We start from the raw sequence: 14,504 nt of genomic DNA, 5'->3' as shown, positions 1-14,504 counted from the left end.
ATAGACAATTGCAAAATGCGTTTTTGTGCGAAAAATATACTTTTTCTTGTATTTGGAGTTTTTTTAGCATCATGTTTGTGTTGTATTATGTTTGTTACGTCAGCAGAATATAATGGAAAGAACAAATACACTTTTATCGGGTTGATTTCATTAATTGTGTTGTGCATTGTATCGATACTTTCAACTTTCGCCGTTGTATTTTTGTCTGTGCGCGGACAACATGTTATTTCTAGAAATACATCGGACCATACACATGACATGAAATTAAAATTTATATACTTTTTTGGTGTTGGGAGTGTTGCCAATCAAATCATTCTATATATTTCTGAGTCAGTTTGTCGTAAACATATAAGACATATGGTTTTATACAGGATAGTTTTAATTGTGTATTTTGTAACGCAAACACTTTTTATTAAACTAATATCACATCAGCAATATTACCGATGGTCATTGCTCTATTTTAATTTGTCGGTGTTATTTATAACAAATATTTCAGTCTGGACACATTACAGCACTTTTAACAGTGTCTTGCATGATGCTAGTAGTAACTCGTCTATTAATTCATGCTTTATTTCAAATCTGTATAGAAGATCAAGACTTATAATGGAGCCGATGGTCCTAGAGTACTCATTACTTGCAAACCTTTTAATACTTGGCATGTGGCCAAAGCAGCAAACCCAGGAACACAGTATGGACAATTCACATCCGGAATACGAAACAATGGAAATGTCACCGCTTTTACTTCAATACAGGTCTAAACGATCAGGAATAAAGTTTTCAGTTCTTTGTGCTTTAATTGGAATCTTTATACTGTGTCCCGTCATAGTGTTTAGGATTCTTCACACCCATGGGGAGAATGACAAAACAATAGAAGTCCTTGTCAGTTATTATTTTTCAAACACAGTTCTGATTTGTTTGACAATTAAGTGCTTGCATTTATTATCGATTGAATGTCGTCATGGCAACACTAAAATTTCCCACTTATCTGGAAATATCGTTCTGCTATTTGGATCAAGTGGATACATGTTCTTTGTGACTGTATCCCTGTTTAATGACATTCATAGAAATGACAACGTGGAACAATCAACACGAGTTTTAGCCATTTATATGGAGTTGACTTTCATTTTGTCCTGCTTTTTGCAGTGTAGTCTCATTTTAGAGGCAGATAAATGTGTAAAGTTTTATAGAACAGACAAATTATTTTTCATCTCAGTTGAAAATCTATGTTTAATGTTAGGATTTATACATTTAGGAAGCTGGATTGACGTTTCATTTCTTTCGGAATCATACAGTATGCCTGGAGGTAACGAAGCTGCATTTTATAGTAAGAGGACATATGCAATACTTTATAATATTTTCTTTCCTTTTAGAGTTTTCTTTCATTTCAAATGTTTTATTTTCTTTTACGACATGTACCGAAGGTTTAAAGAATAACAATAATCAAGAATTATGTGTGAAAATGCCTTTGCTAGTATCGCAATTAAAGTTGTTGAAAAAAAAAGCAAAATATAATTGAATACATCCAATTCCATGAATTGCACACTTATATTAAATGAGTAATTTGTAAGGGTTCACTAAAACTGATGGGGCAGAATTAACAGTTTTTTTAATTCGTTCTTAAAATACATTCGTATTAGAATACTCTCATCGCAAAAAAAAAAAAAAAAAGAAGACAATCCGAATTTAAAAATACCATATCCGCTTCCGGGTGTTAACCCCAGCAAACTACCCTGAGTAGAAATTAGTGTAAATGATGCGTTAAAATGAAAATATACAATTATAGACTTTGTATAAGGTCGATATATGGATATACGACATAAAAGAAGAATATCGATCAGGGTTTCCTCTGGCGATGGCCATTTTCGAATTTGGCGAACAAATAATATTTGTGACGATTAAAAATCATGATTAGCGGAAGAACTTGGCAAAAGAAATATCCATCTTGTTTATTTTGTTTCAGGTTTCTCGGAGTTTTTCCCTGATCAAACAATACTCGGATTTTACCTTGAACTTTTCACTTGTATCGATTTGGACAGAAAATCAATAATCGGCTGATTGCATTTGATAGCAATCGGCAACAATGGACTCAATAATAAAGGTGTTAATTAAATTTTTTAATGGAAATTTGAGGTAAAATGTAACCGAAAAGATTTTTTAAACAACTTTGAAAAAAAATGGTTTCGAAGAGGGTACTTCACATCGTTTTAGTGGCGCACCTGTTTTTTTTTTTTGTAATTTTTTACGTCTCAACTTTTACTTTTGACGATGGTCCGGATAAGAAAACTGTTTTTTTGAAGAAAGGTGTCAAAAGTAAGAACAATCTCTAAATTTATTCCATGACTTTAACTAGGCAGGACGTATCTAATAAACTGAAGATGAATCCTGTGTTCCCAGAAATCAAATTTTACAGTATCGTTAAAAGATTACAAGAAATTTTTGTTGTAATTAAGAGTTTATTTTTTACTATGTAGGTTGTAACATAGATATGTAGAATGATAATAAATGAAACAAAAATGCTGCAAACTGGATTTGTTTGTTAGCGAAAAGAAAAACTAGTCTTAATCAAAAACCTGTTGATGATAGTTGGCGAAACAAATTGATAATGTTCTGGCGAAAGAGTGTTTTAAGTGTTCTGTCCATTGAATTACACAATGACTGTAGTTTAAACGTGCTGTTCCTCTTTCTGAAAGTAGGGGGCAGGGTGTGTAAATTATTAATTGTATGATTGCATAGATAAGAGCAAGGAAACTTAAAACAAGGTTAAATATTAAAGAAAACAAAAAAATGACACAAAAAGGGGGAATTGGGGTCATACCCGGCTTGTGACGAATGTCGGGAAAGGCAAGCATCATGTGTGTAGTTTATATATATTAAGCCCGTGTTCTTACATCTAAAACTTGCAGTATAAATCTTTCGTGAACTTCCTTGTCCAAATGCATTTAAAATATAATGATCAACGCATTATTGGTTGCGCTATATCCGTGGCAAAATTTTATGTTTTTCTCATACATGTACAGAACGTAAAGAGTTCAATAGAACTTCACACTAGATAGTGAACGGATGGGACATAATAGACTTTTTGAGTGCAAAACGGAAAACTGGAAAACAATGGTGAGTTAGGTCAACTAGATGAATTTTGCCGTTTCATATTATTTTCACACATATTGCTCATCAACCGTTATTTTTCTTGTATATAAACACTAGATATCCACGCCTTTCTTGGAGAAAATTATGAAAATGTATTGTTGAGAAACCTTTAAGCATCCATGAATTTCTTAATAGATAATTTTGTTACGTTGTGCAATATCAGATTTGTGCGAATACCAAATTAAACATACGTGGGAAATTAGAAATTCATTTTTACGATATGCAGGAAAGTACAAAAATACCGAGCTCCATGGTAAATTCAAAAATGGGAAGTCCATATTAACTGACAAAATTAAACGTTATCGACCAACGGAACGAGGGAAAACAACTGTCATTGGGATCCAGTAGCCAAAACTTTGTAAACATACATCACAGACATTCAACATAACTCAATGAAAAATTCAAACAAACATACAAATAAATCTAACAAAGACGCAAAAAAAAAAGAGGTGTAGTTGATAGTAACTTTAACAAAGACGCCAACAAAAATTTTTTTGTAGGTGATAGTAATTGACAAAGACGCAGATAAAAAAGTTTTTGTAGTTGATAGTTCTTACTGTTTATAGTATCCATTTTCTAGATAAAAGTACGAACTAAATAAAATATAAATACAACGGTAAACGAAACGGAAACAAAATGTAAAAACATCTTGCGTCTAAATCGCACCTCAGGACCCACCGGAACCAGGAACCCCAAAAATCAAAAACTCGACAGCAGGATGTATAAATACCGAGTCACGTCAAAAGTCATACGACCAAAAGAAACACAATAGCACGAAGACAAATAAGAGAAAACCGAAAAGTAAATAAAACGATACCTAGAATCTATAACTCAAAAGATGCAGATAAAAAGATACTATATACGGTAAGAACTATCAACTACAGAAACTTTTTTTATCTGCGTCTTATCGCTATCTTGTGTTATTTGTGAAGTAGACACAGAATATTTATCTATTAGGTCTGGGTATTTTCCGATGAACTTTTTGGGAAAAAGCATGAAATGTTTCTTGCAAGATTTAGCGCGCGTGGTTTATACTAGTTAATGAAGAAAAAAATGATAAGTGCAAGAAGTATCACCTTGTTACAAATTGTCAGCATGAAAAGCAATGATGCGTTGGAAAATTCAAATTTAAATTAGATTTATTTAAAATAACACAAATGGTACCCATCTTACTGCACCAGATGCGCATTTCAAAACTAAATTTCTCTTAAGTGATGCTCGAGGCCAAAATATTTGAAAATCCAAATCTTATTCAAAAAGTGAAGAGATGATAAAACCAAAAGAAACAAAATGGATAGAAAAAGCCGGGCAAGGAATCGTAGCTTTGCACGACGAAGATTTAGTCCTTAATTTAAAATAAGTTTCAATTTTTTTTAAAGCTGAAGACTAAATGTATCTACGATTATTTAAATTTACATATTTTTAAAATTTAGATAAAGAATATTATGTGTACAACAATAATGCACTTCCTTGGGAAAAATACAACAATTTGAATCTTCCTGAATTTTCTTTCAACTTGAGACACTTTTAAACAGAAGTCAAATAAAAGACATTTATTAAAGACTAGCCTTAAGTACAACACTTTACAAAAAGGTTACAATTGAACACCATTTAGAATTTTTATCAAACAAGGAAATATTTGAATTCAATTGTATTCAAAGAAGCTTACCTGTGTTCAGTGTCAAAGTTGAATAAAAAATTCAAACTGTTTTGCAAAAAATGTCGTCTGATTTAAAATGGATTGTATTGCTGTTTTCCACTGGTGTTCCATCAATTAACAGATCCTATAGAAATGATGGTAGTATATCCGGTCTTATTGTTCTGTTTCTAGTGGCATTTATACCAGTTTCATGTTGTGTCGTGTTCTTATCTTCATTTTAGGGTCGAAAGGTCACGGATTCGACGATACTTACCTCATAGTATTGTGTGTATTGGATTTTTAGCTTATATATGGTGATAATTTATATCAATGCAAAAAGAATTACTAGAAATTGTAGCGATACATTGTATAGACGGGACAAAACAGCCTAGTGAAAACTAAAATTTCTATACCTTTTCGGAGCCTGTGGATTTGCATACCAGAAATATAGCGTATATTCACACGTCCATCTTGATTACATTTTAGCAGTTAATTGTTATAGTCTTCACCGTAAGCTTCATCTTGGTAACCAACGTTGCTGTGTGGACTTACTATACTGTTAATGGATATTACATTACGAAGGACTATTACTCCGTGTCAAGTATAAGTGACTGTAATTATAATTCAACATTGATCTCTAAAGTGTATTGGAGATCAAGAGTGATAGTTGATCCGATGATAATGTATGCATTGCTTGCCAGCATATTCGTGTTTGAAATGTGGCCACTGTACTTACAAAAGGATCAGTCTGGCGAAATAGATACTAGAAGGAATATGGAAGAACTTGAAGACAGATTGGAGATTTGCAGTATAAACGTGTATAATCATATAACAGAGACAGCTCCGCTTATTCAAAACAAAGGCGAGGAAACCAAATGTTGTTTCTTTCATTTCAAATGTTTTATATTATTCTATGGTATCTTTAAGAGATTTGCGTCATAGCCATACGAACCAATCAAATTTGTTTATGTGTGTTGTTGTTTGGTGATGATATACCGGTATGTATAACGAGTAATAGCTTTTCTAAAAAGCTTGCCGTTTTTTAGCTTATTATATTGAAAAATTCTTTTTTTTTTTAAATCGTAGTTTCATCCATTCAAAATATTCCTCTGCATATATTGTATTAGGGTAAAAGAAGTGGAACATTGGAAAGGTCTATATAGTATTTTAAGGGTTACCATTTTATTTTTGTGCGTGGCGATTTTTATCCCCTTGAAAGAGCTTGATTTTTTAGATCACTTGCGTTTTTGTCTATAATAATTTCGGTAAAAAATTTTATGAATAAATTTTCAGCAGACATGTCATTTATTAACTCTCTGTTTGATTGTTTGTGTTTAAGAAAAGTGCTTCTATATCTTACTCGAGTCGGTTTCAGTAGTGTTTAAGACATGTTATGAAGTAAAGTGAATACATGTGTGTCAACTCCTTTTCAACGGGTTCTTACAATTAGTTCTTACATAATAGAAAAGAAAGGATATGGAGTACCGGTATCCATCCATGACACAAAATCAGTTCATGCACAGCAAAAACACTAAAAGCAAAGGAACAACGCTTTTATTGATGTATGTTGCGCTTTAACACCACTGTGCCAGGTTAGGGGTAGGTTGGGCGCCCGCAAACATGTTTAATCCCGCCAAGTTCGATTTGTGGCTGTACCTAAATCATGAGCCTGAATTTCATTGGTTGTCGTTTGTTGTTGTGTATTATATTTGCTTTTCGTTTATGATTGTTTTGTACACAAATCAATGACATGCCGTTAGTTTTTGTCGTTTGAAATTGTTTACAATTGTCATGTCGGATCCTTTTATAGCTTGCAATGTGGTATGTTTGTTTTCTCATTGTTTAATGCCGTAGGTTGACGTATATTTGCTAACATCTACGTCATTTTATCTCTGGTGGATATTTACCTCATTGGTTATCATACCACATCTTCTTATTTTTATGTTATAAATATATGACTGGCTAATTTTCTGGACCATGGCAAACATATTTACTAAAACCATATATGGTTTTGAACATTCGCTAGAATTCACATGCATCGATCAAAGTTAAACTATATACCATTTGTTGTCAGAACATTATAATACAAACATGTACATGAAGCTGTGATTATTGTTTTCTCAGATGTTAGCAGACGGAGTTCGTTCCTATTCATTGCCTTAAGGTCTCCTAAATTTGTGTATGTTAATTTTGCTATTTAAAGGATTTTGTGTTGATTGCATATTTTGGAAGTCTTTGTAAAATTATCCACAATTATCTATATATGAAAATTTAGAGCTTGAAATATTGTAAAGACATGTTTCATTGAAGAAAATAGAGTGTTGAACTGTTTAGCGTTGGCGTTAATTTGGTTGCTGTCTTATTTATAATACCCAACCAGAGGCTCCAGAGGGGCCCTGGTGGGTTGGGGGGGGGGGGGGGGCGCCCACCTTTCGTGGAAAAAAATTGGTTGATTATATAAGGAATCACTGAATCATGACTGTAGCGGGCCCCCTCTTATGGCAGTCAGTGCCCCCTCCCCCCACCCCCCTTATAAAAAGTTCTGGATCCGCCACTGCAAACATCTTCTTTTACTAACACAAATAAATCTGGCAACGCTTTAAATTATTCTTCATGTAAATATGTAGGAATCTGAACCGCGATGGTACTCCGAACCGCGATGGTCACGCTGAAATGCGATGGTGGCATTGTGACACTATCTTGTTGTTGGCTACGCCGAAGTGCGATGGTGGTAACGCTGAATTGCACTGGACTACATAATCTATATTTTTCATGTTTACATGCCAATGTAGATATCAATTGGTTTGTCAGAGGTAGTTTTTCATTTTTCCTTTAAATGGAAAACTGTTTCAAGCTTAAACACAGTTTCTTAATCACTTCAAAAACAACTATCTAAGTTTTTTGTTTTGTTATAACAGAGGGTTGAGAGCAGAAGTTTGATAGTCTCTGTTTACTTTCCTAGAATCGAAGCCATATGGTCTTATAAAAAAATGTTCTGTTTTCCATTATAGGTGTTCCCGTCAAGTACCAAACGAAAAGATACACATCGCCCTATAGATGTAGTATTCTACCATTACAAGGAAATTACAGTAAATGAACTCAGTTTATATTATACCGAAGACTGGTGATTTAAATGAATTAAGCAAATAATGTTAAAAAAGGTTTTTTTTAAAAGTACACTTCTAAAAAATATCATATTAAATAAACAAATATTAGAATAAAAATATTGAAAAAATCAACCCGAGGTCTTAGGTATAGTATTACAGATATAGCAGGATAGAATTTAACGTGGATATTCTCAACAACACAATACAACAAATGGAAGTTTTTAACGACCTTGACTGGATATACATCCCTCGCACGGTCGGTAAATCGAACAACACAATGAACAGTTTCTGGGACGTTTATCCTGACAAACTATTTACTTATAATATCGTTGCCTCAATTATAGGTACATTTTTTGAACAACTATGACTTTTAATTAAGAAATAGGCATACACTAGCAATACAAGCGCTGTTTCTTTGCTTTTTGTGTTTTTAGCCGTGCATGTACTGATTTTGTGTCATGGATGAGTATCCCATATCCTTTCTTTCCGTGGTTTCCTTTACTTGATGCTTTACCCTAGGTATGTTATCTTTTCTAAAAGCAAACTTGTTTTTATATAGCATTGTTATAGAACATTTGCTGCCCTCTGGAGGTTTTTTCTTGTGTAACTGCGTTGTAAGGATGTTGTTTCATTATGATATACAGACAAATTTACTCATTTGTGTCAATATACCGGTATATATAAAAACAAATAAAATACGTAATACTCGGGTATTTAAAGTCTAAAATTTCTAAAAAAAAATATGTAAATGCATTTAATGCACGGATAGGACTACTATAGTTTACTCCGTCGACAAAGATTAAACTTAGCGATACTGTATTTAAGTACTTTGTGTATTAAAGGTTTTCGTATCGTGTTCAAAATTTCATTGAGGACATCATACATCTTGTTTAAATGTATTATGTTAAGAGATGGGATTTCCGTTGTTAAATGTTACAACACACCAAATTTGAAATATATTTTTTCTGGTGAAGAAGTGTACTCAACTGCATAATATTATAATAAACAATTGAATCCAACTAGGAAGTCCAATTATGTTTATGTCATTTTATGTATTCAAAATTTCTGTTGATATAGACTAGACAAGTGTAAAATGCGTTTCTGTGAAAAAAACGTACTTTTTCTTGTATTTGGAGTTATTTCAGCATCATGTTTGTGTTGTATCATGTTTGTAACATCAGTAGAATATAACGGAAAGAACATATATACTTTAATTGGTTTGATTTCATTAATTGTGTTGTGCATTGTATCGATACTTTCATCTTTCGCTGCTATAGTTTTGTCTGTGCGCGGACAACATGTTATTTCAAGAAATATAACGGACCACACATATGATATGAAATTAAAATTTATATACTTTTTTGGTGTTGGGAGTGTTGCCAATCAAATCATTCTATATATTTATGAGTCGGTTTGTCATAAATATATTAGACATAGGGTTTTATACAGGATAACTTTAATTGTGTATTTTGTAACGCAAACACTGTTTATTAAACTAATATCACATCAGCGATATATCAGGTGGTCGTTGCTTTATTTTACTTTGTCTGTGTTATTTATAACAAACATTTCAGTCTGGACACATTACAGCGTTTTTAACTTGCATGATGCTAGTAGTAACTCGTCAAATAATTCGTGCGTTCTTTCTAATCTGTATAGAAGATCAAGACTTATAATGGAGCCGATGGTCCTAGAGTACTCATTACTTGCAAACCTATTAATACTTGGCATGTGGCCAAAGCAGCATACTCATGAACATAGTATGGACGATTCACATACCGAATACGAAACAATGGAAACGTCACCGCTTTTATTTCAATACAGGTCTACAAGATCAGGAATAAAGTTTTCAGTTCTCTATGCCTTAATTGGAATCTTAATTCTCTGTCCCGTCATTGTCTTTAGGATTCTTCAAATCAACGGGGAGTATGAAAAAACAATAGAAGTCCTTGTCAGTTATTCTTTTTCAAACACAGTTCTGATTTGTTTGACAATTAAGTGCTTGCATTTATTATCGATTGAATGTCGTCATGGCCACACAATTTCACATTCATCTGGAAATATCGTTCTGCTATTTGGATCAAGTGGATATATGTTCTTTGTGACTTTATCCCTGTTTGAAGACATTCATAGAAATGACAACGTGGAACCATCTACACGAATTTTAGCCATTTATATGGAGTTGACGTTCATATTGTCTTGTTTTTTACAGTGTATTCTCATTTTAGAGGCAGACAAATGCGTAAAGTTTTATAGAACAGACAAATTATTTTTCATCTCAGTTGAAAATCTATGTTTAATGTTAGGGTTTATACATTTAGGAAGCTGGATTGACGGTTCATTTCTTTCGGAATCACACAGTATGCCTGGAGGTAACGAAGCTGCATTTTATAGTAAGAGGACATATGCATTACTTTATAATATTTTCTTTCCTTTTAGAGTTTTCTTTCATTTTAAATGTTTTATTATCTTTTACGACATGTACCGAAGGTTTAAAGAATTACAATAGTCAAGAATTTTAGAATTCTGTGTGAACACGTTTTACAAATACAGCAATAAAACGTGTTGTTTAAAGGGGCATTAGCTGTCAAATTCATATTCACCGATTTGACTCAAATTCTCATTTTTGATTTATAACATACTAAAACGTATATCCAAATTATAAAAAGTCTAAATAAACAATTTACGATGCATGTACTCGGTAATATGTATAAGCTTTTCGTGTGTATTTTTGTCTAGACGCCATCTAATTAGCCATCCAAAGACAGTCGACGGTCATATATAACCCGATATAAACATAAACATAGGTATAAATAGACAGTGAAAACGTGCAATTGGATTTTTCTAGGTCTGTTTGATTTCAGATGATAAGTTAAAAAAATATGTTAATCATCGTTTTTACCTGTGTAAGAATGCGCTTTTGTGGATCGAATCAGTCAACCAAATGGTTTACCATTTTTTTCACTTTCAATGTTAACATCCTTTTCCTTTTAATAGCTGAACACGCCTAGTTCATGCATAACCCATCTCTAGCTAAGGGATTAAATTGAAGGTCACATGAATACGGATTGAATAAGGTCGAATTATTCACTTGCAAGTGAATAATTCATCAGCGATGTTTCCTAGCTTATATTGACAAAACTGAACCAAAATGACGGCTAAAAGCGAATTATTATTTCACTATTTAACTTTCATATATGATTGAACCAAAAAAAAAAATCTTTTTTATTTGTTTTTATTTCTCGTAGCTAATGCCCCTTTAAACAGCAAAATATTCGTCAATAATAAAGTTTGTGCTTTCTCGGTCAGGCAAAAACATGGCCACCATGGCTATAAATAGAGCATAAGGTAAAATTCATTCATTGTCTCATATCTTGAAAATGATAATAGATAGAGAAAATCTGACGAGGGAAAACACTCAGCATGTCAAGTTCGACATACTTCATAATCCCACCATACAAATCAGATTATTCCTAAGGAGTTATTGCAATGAAATGGAGATTTTTCAGGACTTTCCGTGCTTTTGTCGAAATATGCGGATCAGAGTTTCCTGAATTAATCCAATAGTTCTTAAACAGAACATGATTTACTTACTAGTTATAATTGGCTTTGAACTAGCTTGCAGTAAATTCGAGTACTCTTATGTCGGTGCTTTGTGTTAATTGTTTTTTTGTGCTTCGTAATTTTTGCCTTTTGTACTGTATGACTATTTCCTCAATTATACATAAACAAATTAGGTCTATTGTTTTCTATAGTTATTTCCTTTAACAAACAGTTCGTTATGAATAAAGTTACATGTTATATTGCCATAAAAGGCAACTTTAAACAATACGGAAATAGATCTCCCATATATACATGTAATATAATTTGGTCGTTGTTTTTTGAAAGACACACAATTGAAAGGGAAAATGGCCAGCAATTGTCTTAATGTTCTAAAGGCCATTTTCATTTTGCCTTTTACTGCAGGTCTTGTGAAGGAAAGACGGACTGTAGGATTTTCCTCACATGACGGTAGCATTTCTGTGTGTGTCCTTTTAACAACAACCATTGCAATAATTATAGAATTGATGAATAATTACATACATCATGACTTTCCACTACGTATTCTGATTATTGCACTGTTATGCATTGGGATAATTACTTTAATTTTTTGTTCAGTAATACTATCTTTATGTGGAACATGGCGTATAGAAAAAGAAATAAAAGTTAGTAACCGACTCAAATTATTCTTCTTGTGGATATTTTGTTGTGGTAATATAATTTATCAGGTGGTTGATCTTGTAACGGAATTTGAATGCGGCGTTTCATCTGACCTATTACTTTCATCTGTGTATTACATTTTGACATGGGTTTTCACTATTGGACAAACAATTTTTATACAGTGTTTTTCAAAATACCGATTTGCAAATAAAATCGGTTTATATTATGGAATACTACTGATTTTCTTGACTAATATTTCATTATGGATGAGTAGAAATATTGACATGTATTACGAAGATGTCAAAAAACTGAGAAACGAAACCGACCCTTTTTGTGGCAACAATACCGTTTTCATTTCTAATGATGCAAAACATATTTTTAACTCCTTTCTTGATCCTGTGTTGTTGGAATTTTGTTTGCTTAGCCTGATATCTTTATCGGAATTATGGCCAAAGCAAATATCGCATAACACGGACAATGACTTACAGGAATCCGTAGTATTGTCCGAGGAAATTGGAGAACGTGAATTATTGCTATCTGGTGACACTTTGAATGATATAAGGACACCTTGGAATTTGCAATCCGTAACTATAGTGATAATAGGATTGTTATGTATCCTAATTTTATGCATTGTGATCTCCTTTTACATGTTTTCAGAAAGAGGAAAAAAACTTCCGTTAGCAATTCACAATTTTTTCACGTGTGTAGCAGTTCTTCGCATTCTTCTTATTTTTATTTGTTTTTATTCCCTCTCTGTGCAACTGACACCAAGAACAAAGAATCGCAAACTTATGAATATGCATCATTTTATCATTTTAACAAGTTCTGTTGCGACATGTGCCTACTATGCTGTACAGCGAACCATTGTATTTTCCACTCTTCGGTCAATTGCAACAGTGCTTCAGACAATATTTATATTACAGATGAAACATTATCGGAAGGTAAATCTTACGAACAGATTTTTTTCAATTCAAAACGTGTTTCTCATCTTGTCAATCGACAATTTGGCGGTATGGATCTTCTATACCTTTGCGTACGGTCACAAATATATCAATTTGTTATATACACCGATCACTTTTGACGTTGTTACATGGATTAAGTATAATCATTTCTGGGTACCGTTTGTTATGTTTTATCACTTTGAATGTTTTATTTTATTTTATTGTCACTTTTCAGAATGATATATGAATATTGATAAATAGTACCATAGAAATTTGGAAAAGGGTTTAATATATACTTTCCCTAATATTATCTAAAGAAAAATCCTACTGTCTTGTATTACACATAAAGTTGAAAATTTCTTCAACCAATATGAATAAAAGGAAGTTTGGGGTAAACGTCAATGGGACAGCATTATGTCAAAAACACAAGTTAACCCAAACAGACACCTAGAAGTCGATACATAGAAGTAAAACCTGCTTAGAAAATTGACAAACGTTAAACACGTTTCAACAACAATATACCTCAATTTATAATTAAGGAATGACTGTAATATTTTTTCTGTCTATGAAGAAATAACATCAAAAATGTGGTGCACACTGAATAACCCGCGTAGCGGGTTATTTTAAAGTGTGCACCACATTTTTTTATGTTATTTCGAATAGACAGAAAAAATATTACAATCATTTCTTATAATTTAATTCTCAGTTCCATTTTAAACCGGAGTAAACCATGAAAAAACGTTGATGACGTCACGGTCACATGACAAAATTATGTCTATGAGCTGATAAACAAAACAACGTCAGCCAATCAGAAGACGCGTTACATCCAAAATTAAATTATTATAAAATAAAGACACCAACATAATTTCTTAATTGGAACAAAAAATCCATATTGGTTGTTAAACCAAAGCTTTGAATCAATCTGTATGTTTTGTGATTCTTTAATAATTGTTAGAAAGAGCCTTTATCAATTGCTAGTGATAAAAGAGAGGCGAAAGATACCAAAGGGACAATCAAACTCATAAGTCGAAAATAAACTGACAACGCCATGGCTAAAAAAGAAAAAAAGATCAACAGAAAAACAACTGTACACAAAACACAACATAGAGATCAAAAGACTGAGCAACACGAACCCTACTAAAAACTGGGGGTGATCTCATAATAGACAATACTGGATCCAGTAAACAAGGCATCGTTTACATGATCAATCCGTACAGGTTTGAAGAAATCGTTAAGACGTATGACATATTGTCCTAGGCCAAAACAAAGACATTATGGAATTGAATCCATACATAGTTATTCAATTGATCCTAGATAAAGTTACAGAGTGGTCAACAATAGGTCGTTTTACAATCTGGTTATGACTATTAAGGGTACTTAATAGAATTATTCATTTTGCTACCTGACAAATTAAGGCCTTCATGACTTATTGGCCGTTAGGGGATATCTGAGACAAATATGACCAACGAA

At 32.7% G+C, this 14,504-nt stretch overlaps 1 protein-coding gene across 1 annotated transcript; it reads left to right on the top strand.

Annotated features, from left to right (window-relative positions):
- Nucleotides 1-4,700: 4,700 nt before the first annotated feature.
- LOC127707488 (uncharacterized) lies at nucleotides 4,701-13,315 on the top strand. The gene is made up of 2 exons (XM_052212063.1): nucleotides 4,701-5,784; nucleotides 7,798-13,315. The coding sequence occupies exon 2, from the start codon at nucleotides 11,802-11,804 to the stop codon at nucleotides 13,272-13,274; it is 1,473 nt and encodes a 490-aa protein (XP_052068023.1). The 5' UTR covers nucleotides 4,701-5,784; nucleotides 7,798-11,801; the 3' UTR covers nucleotides 13,275-13,315.
- The last annotated feature ends 1,189 nt before the right edge of the window (nucleotides 13,316-14,504 follow it).

This window comes from Mytilus californianus, unplaced genomic scaffold (assembly GCF_021869535.1).
Source record: "Mytilus californianus isolate M0D057914Y unplaced genomic scaffold, xbMytCali1.0.p SCAF_7, whole genome shotgun sequence".
Lineage (NCBI taxonomy): Eukaryota > Metazoa > Mollusca > Bivalvia > Mytilida > Mytilidae > Mytilus > Mytilus californianus.
The sequence above is the reverse complement of the archived record's forward strand: the minus strand, read 5'-3'. Positions and strand labels throughout refer to the sequence as shown.

Excerpts from the sequence above, each read along its gene's own strand:
- LOC127707488 (XM_052212063.1), top strand. The coding sequence starts at position 11,802 with ATGGCCAGCAATTGTCTTAATGTTCTAAAGGCCATTTTCATTTTGCCT.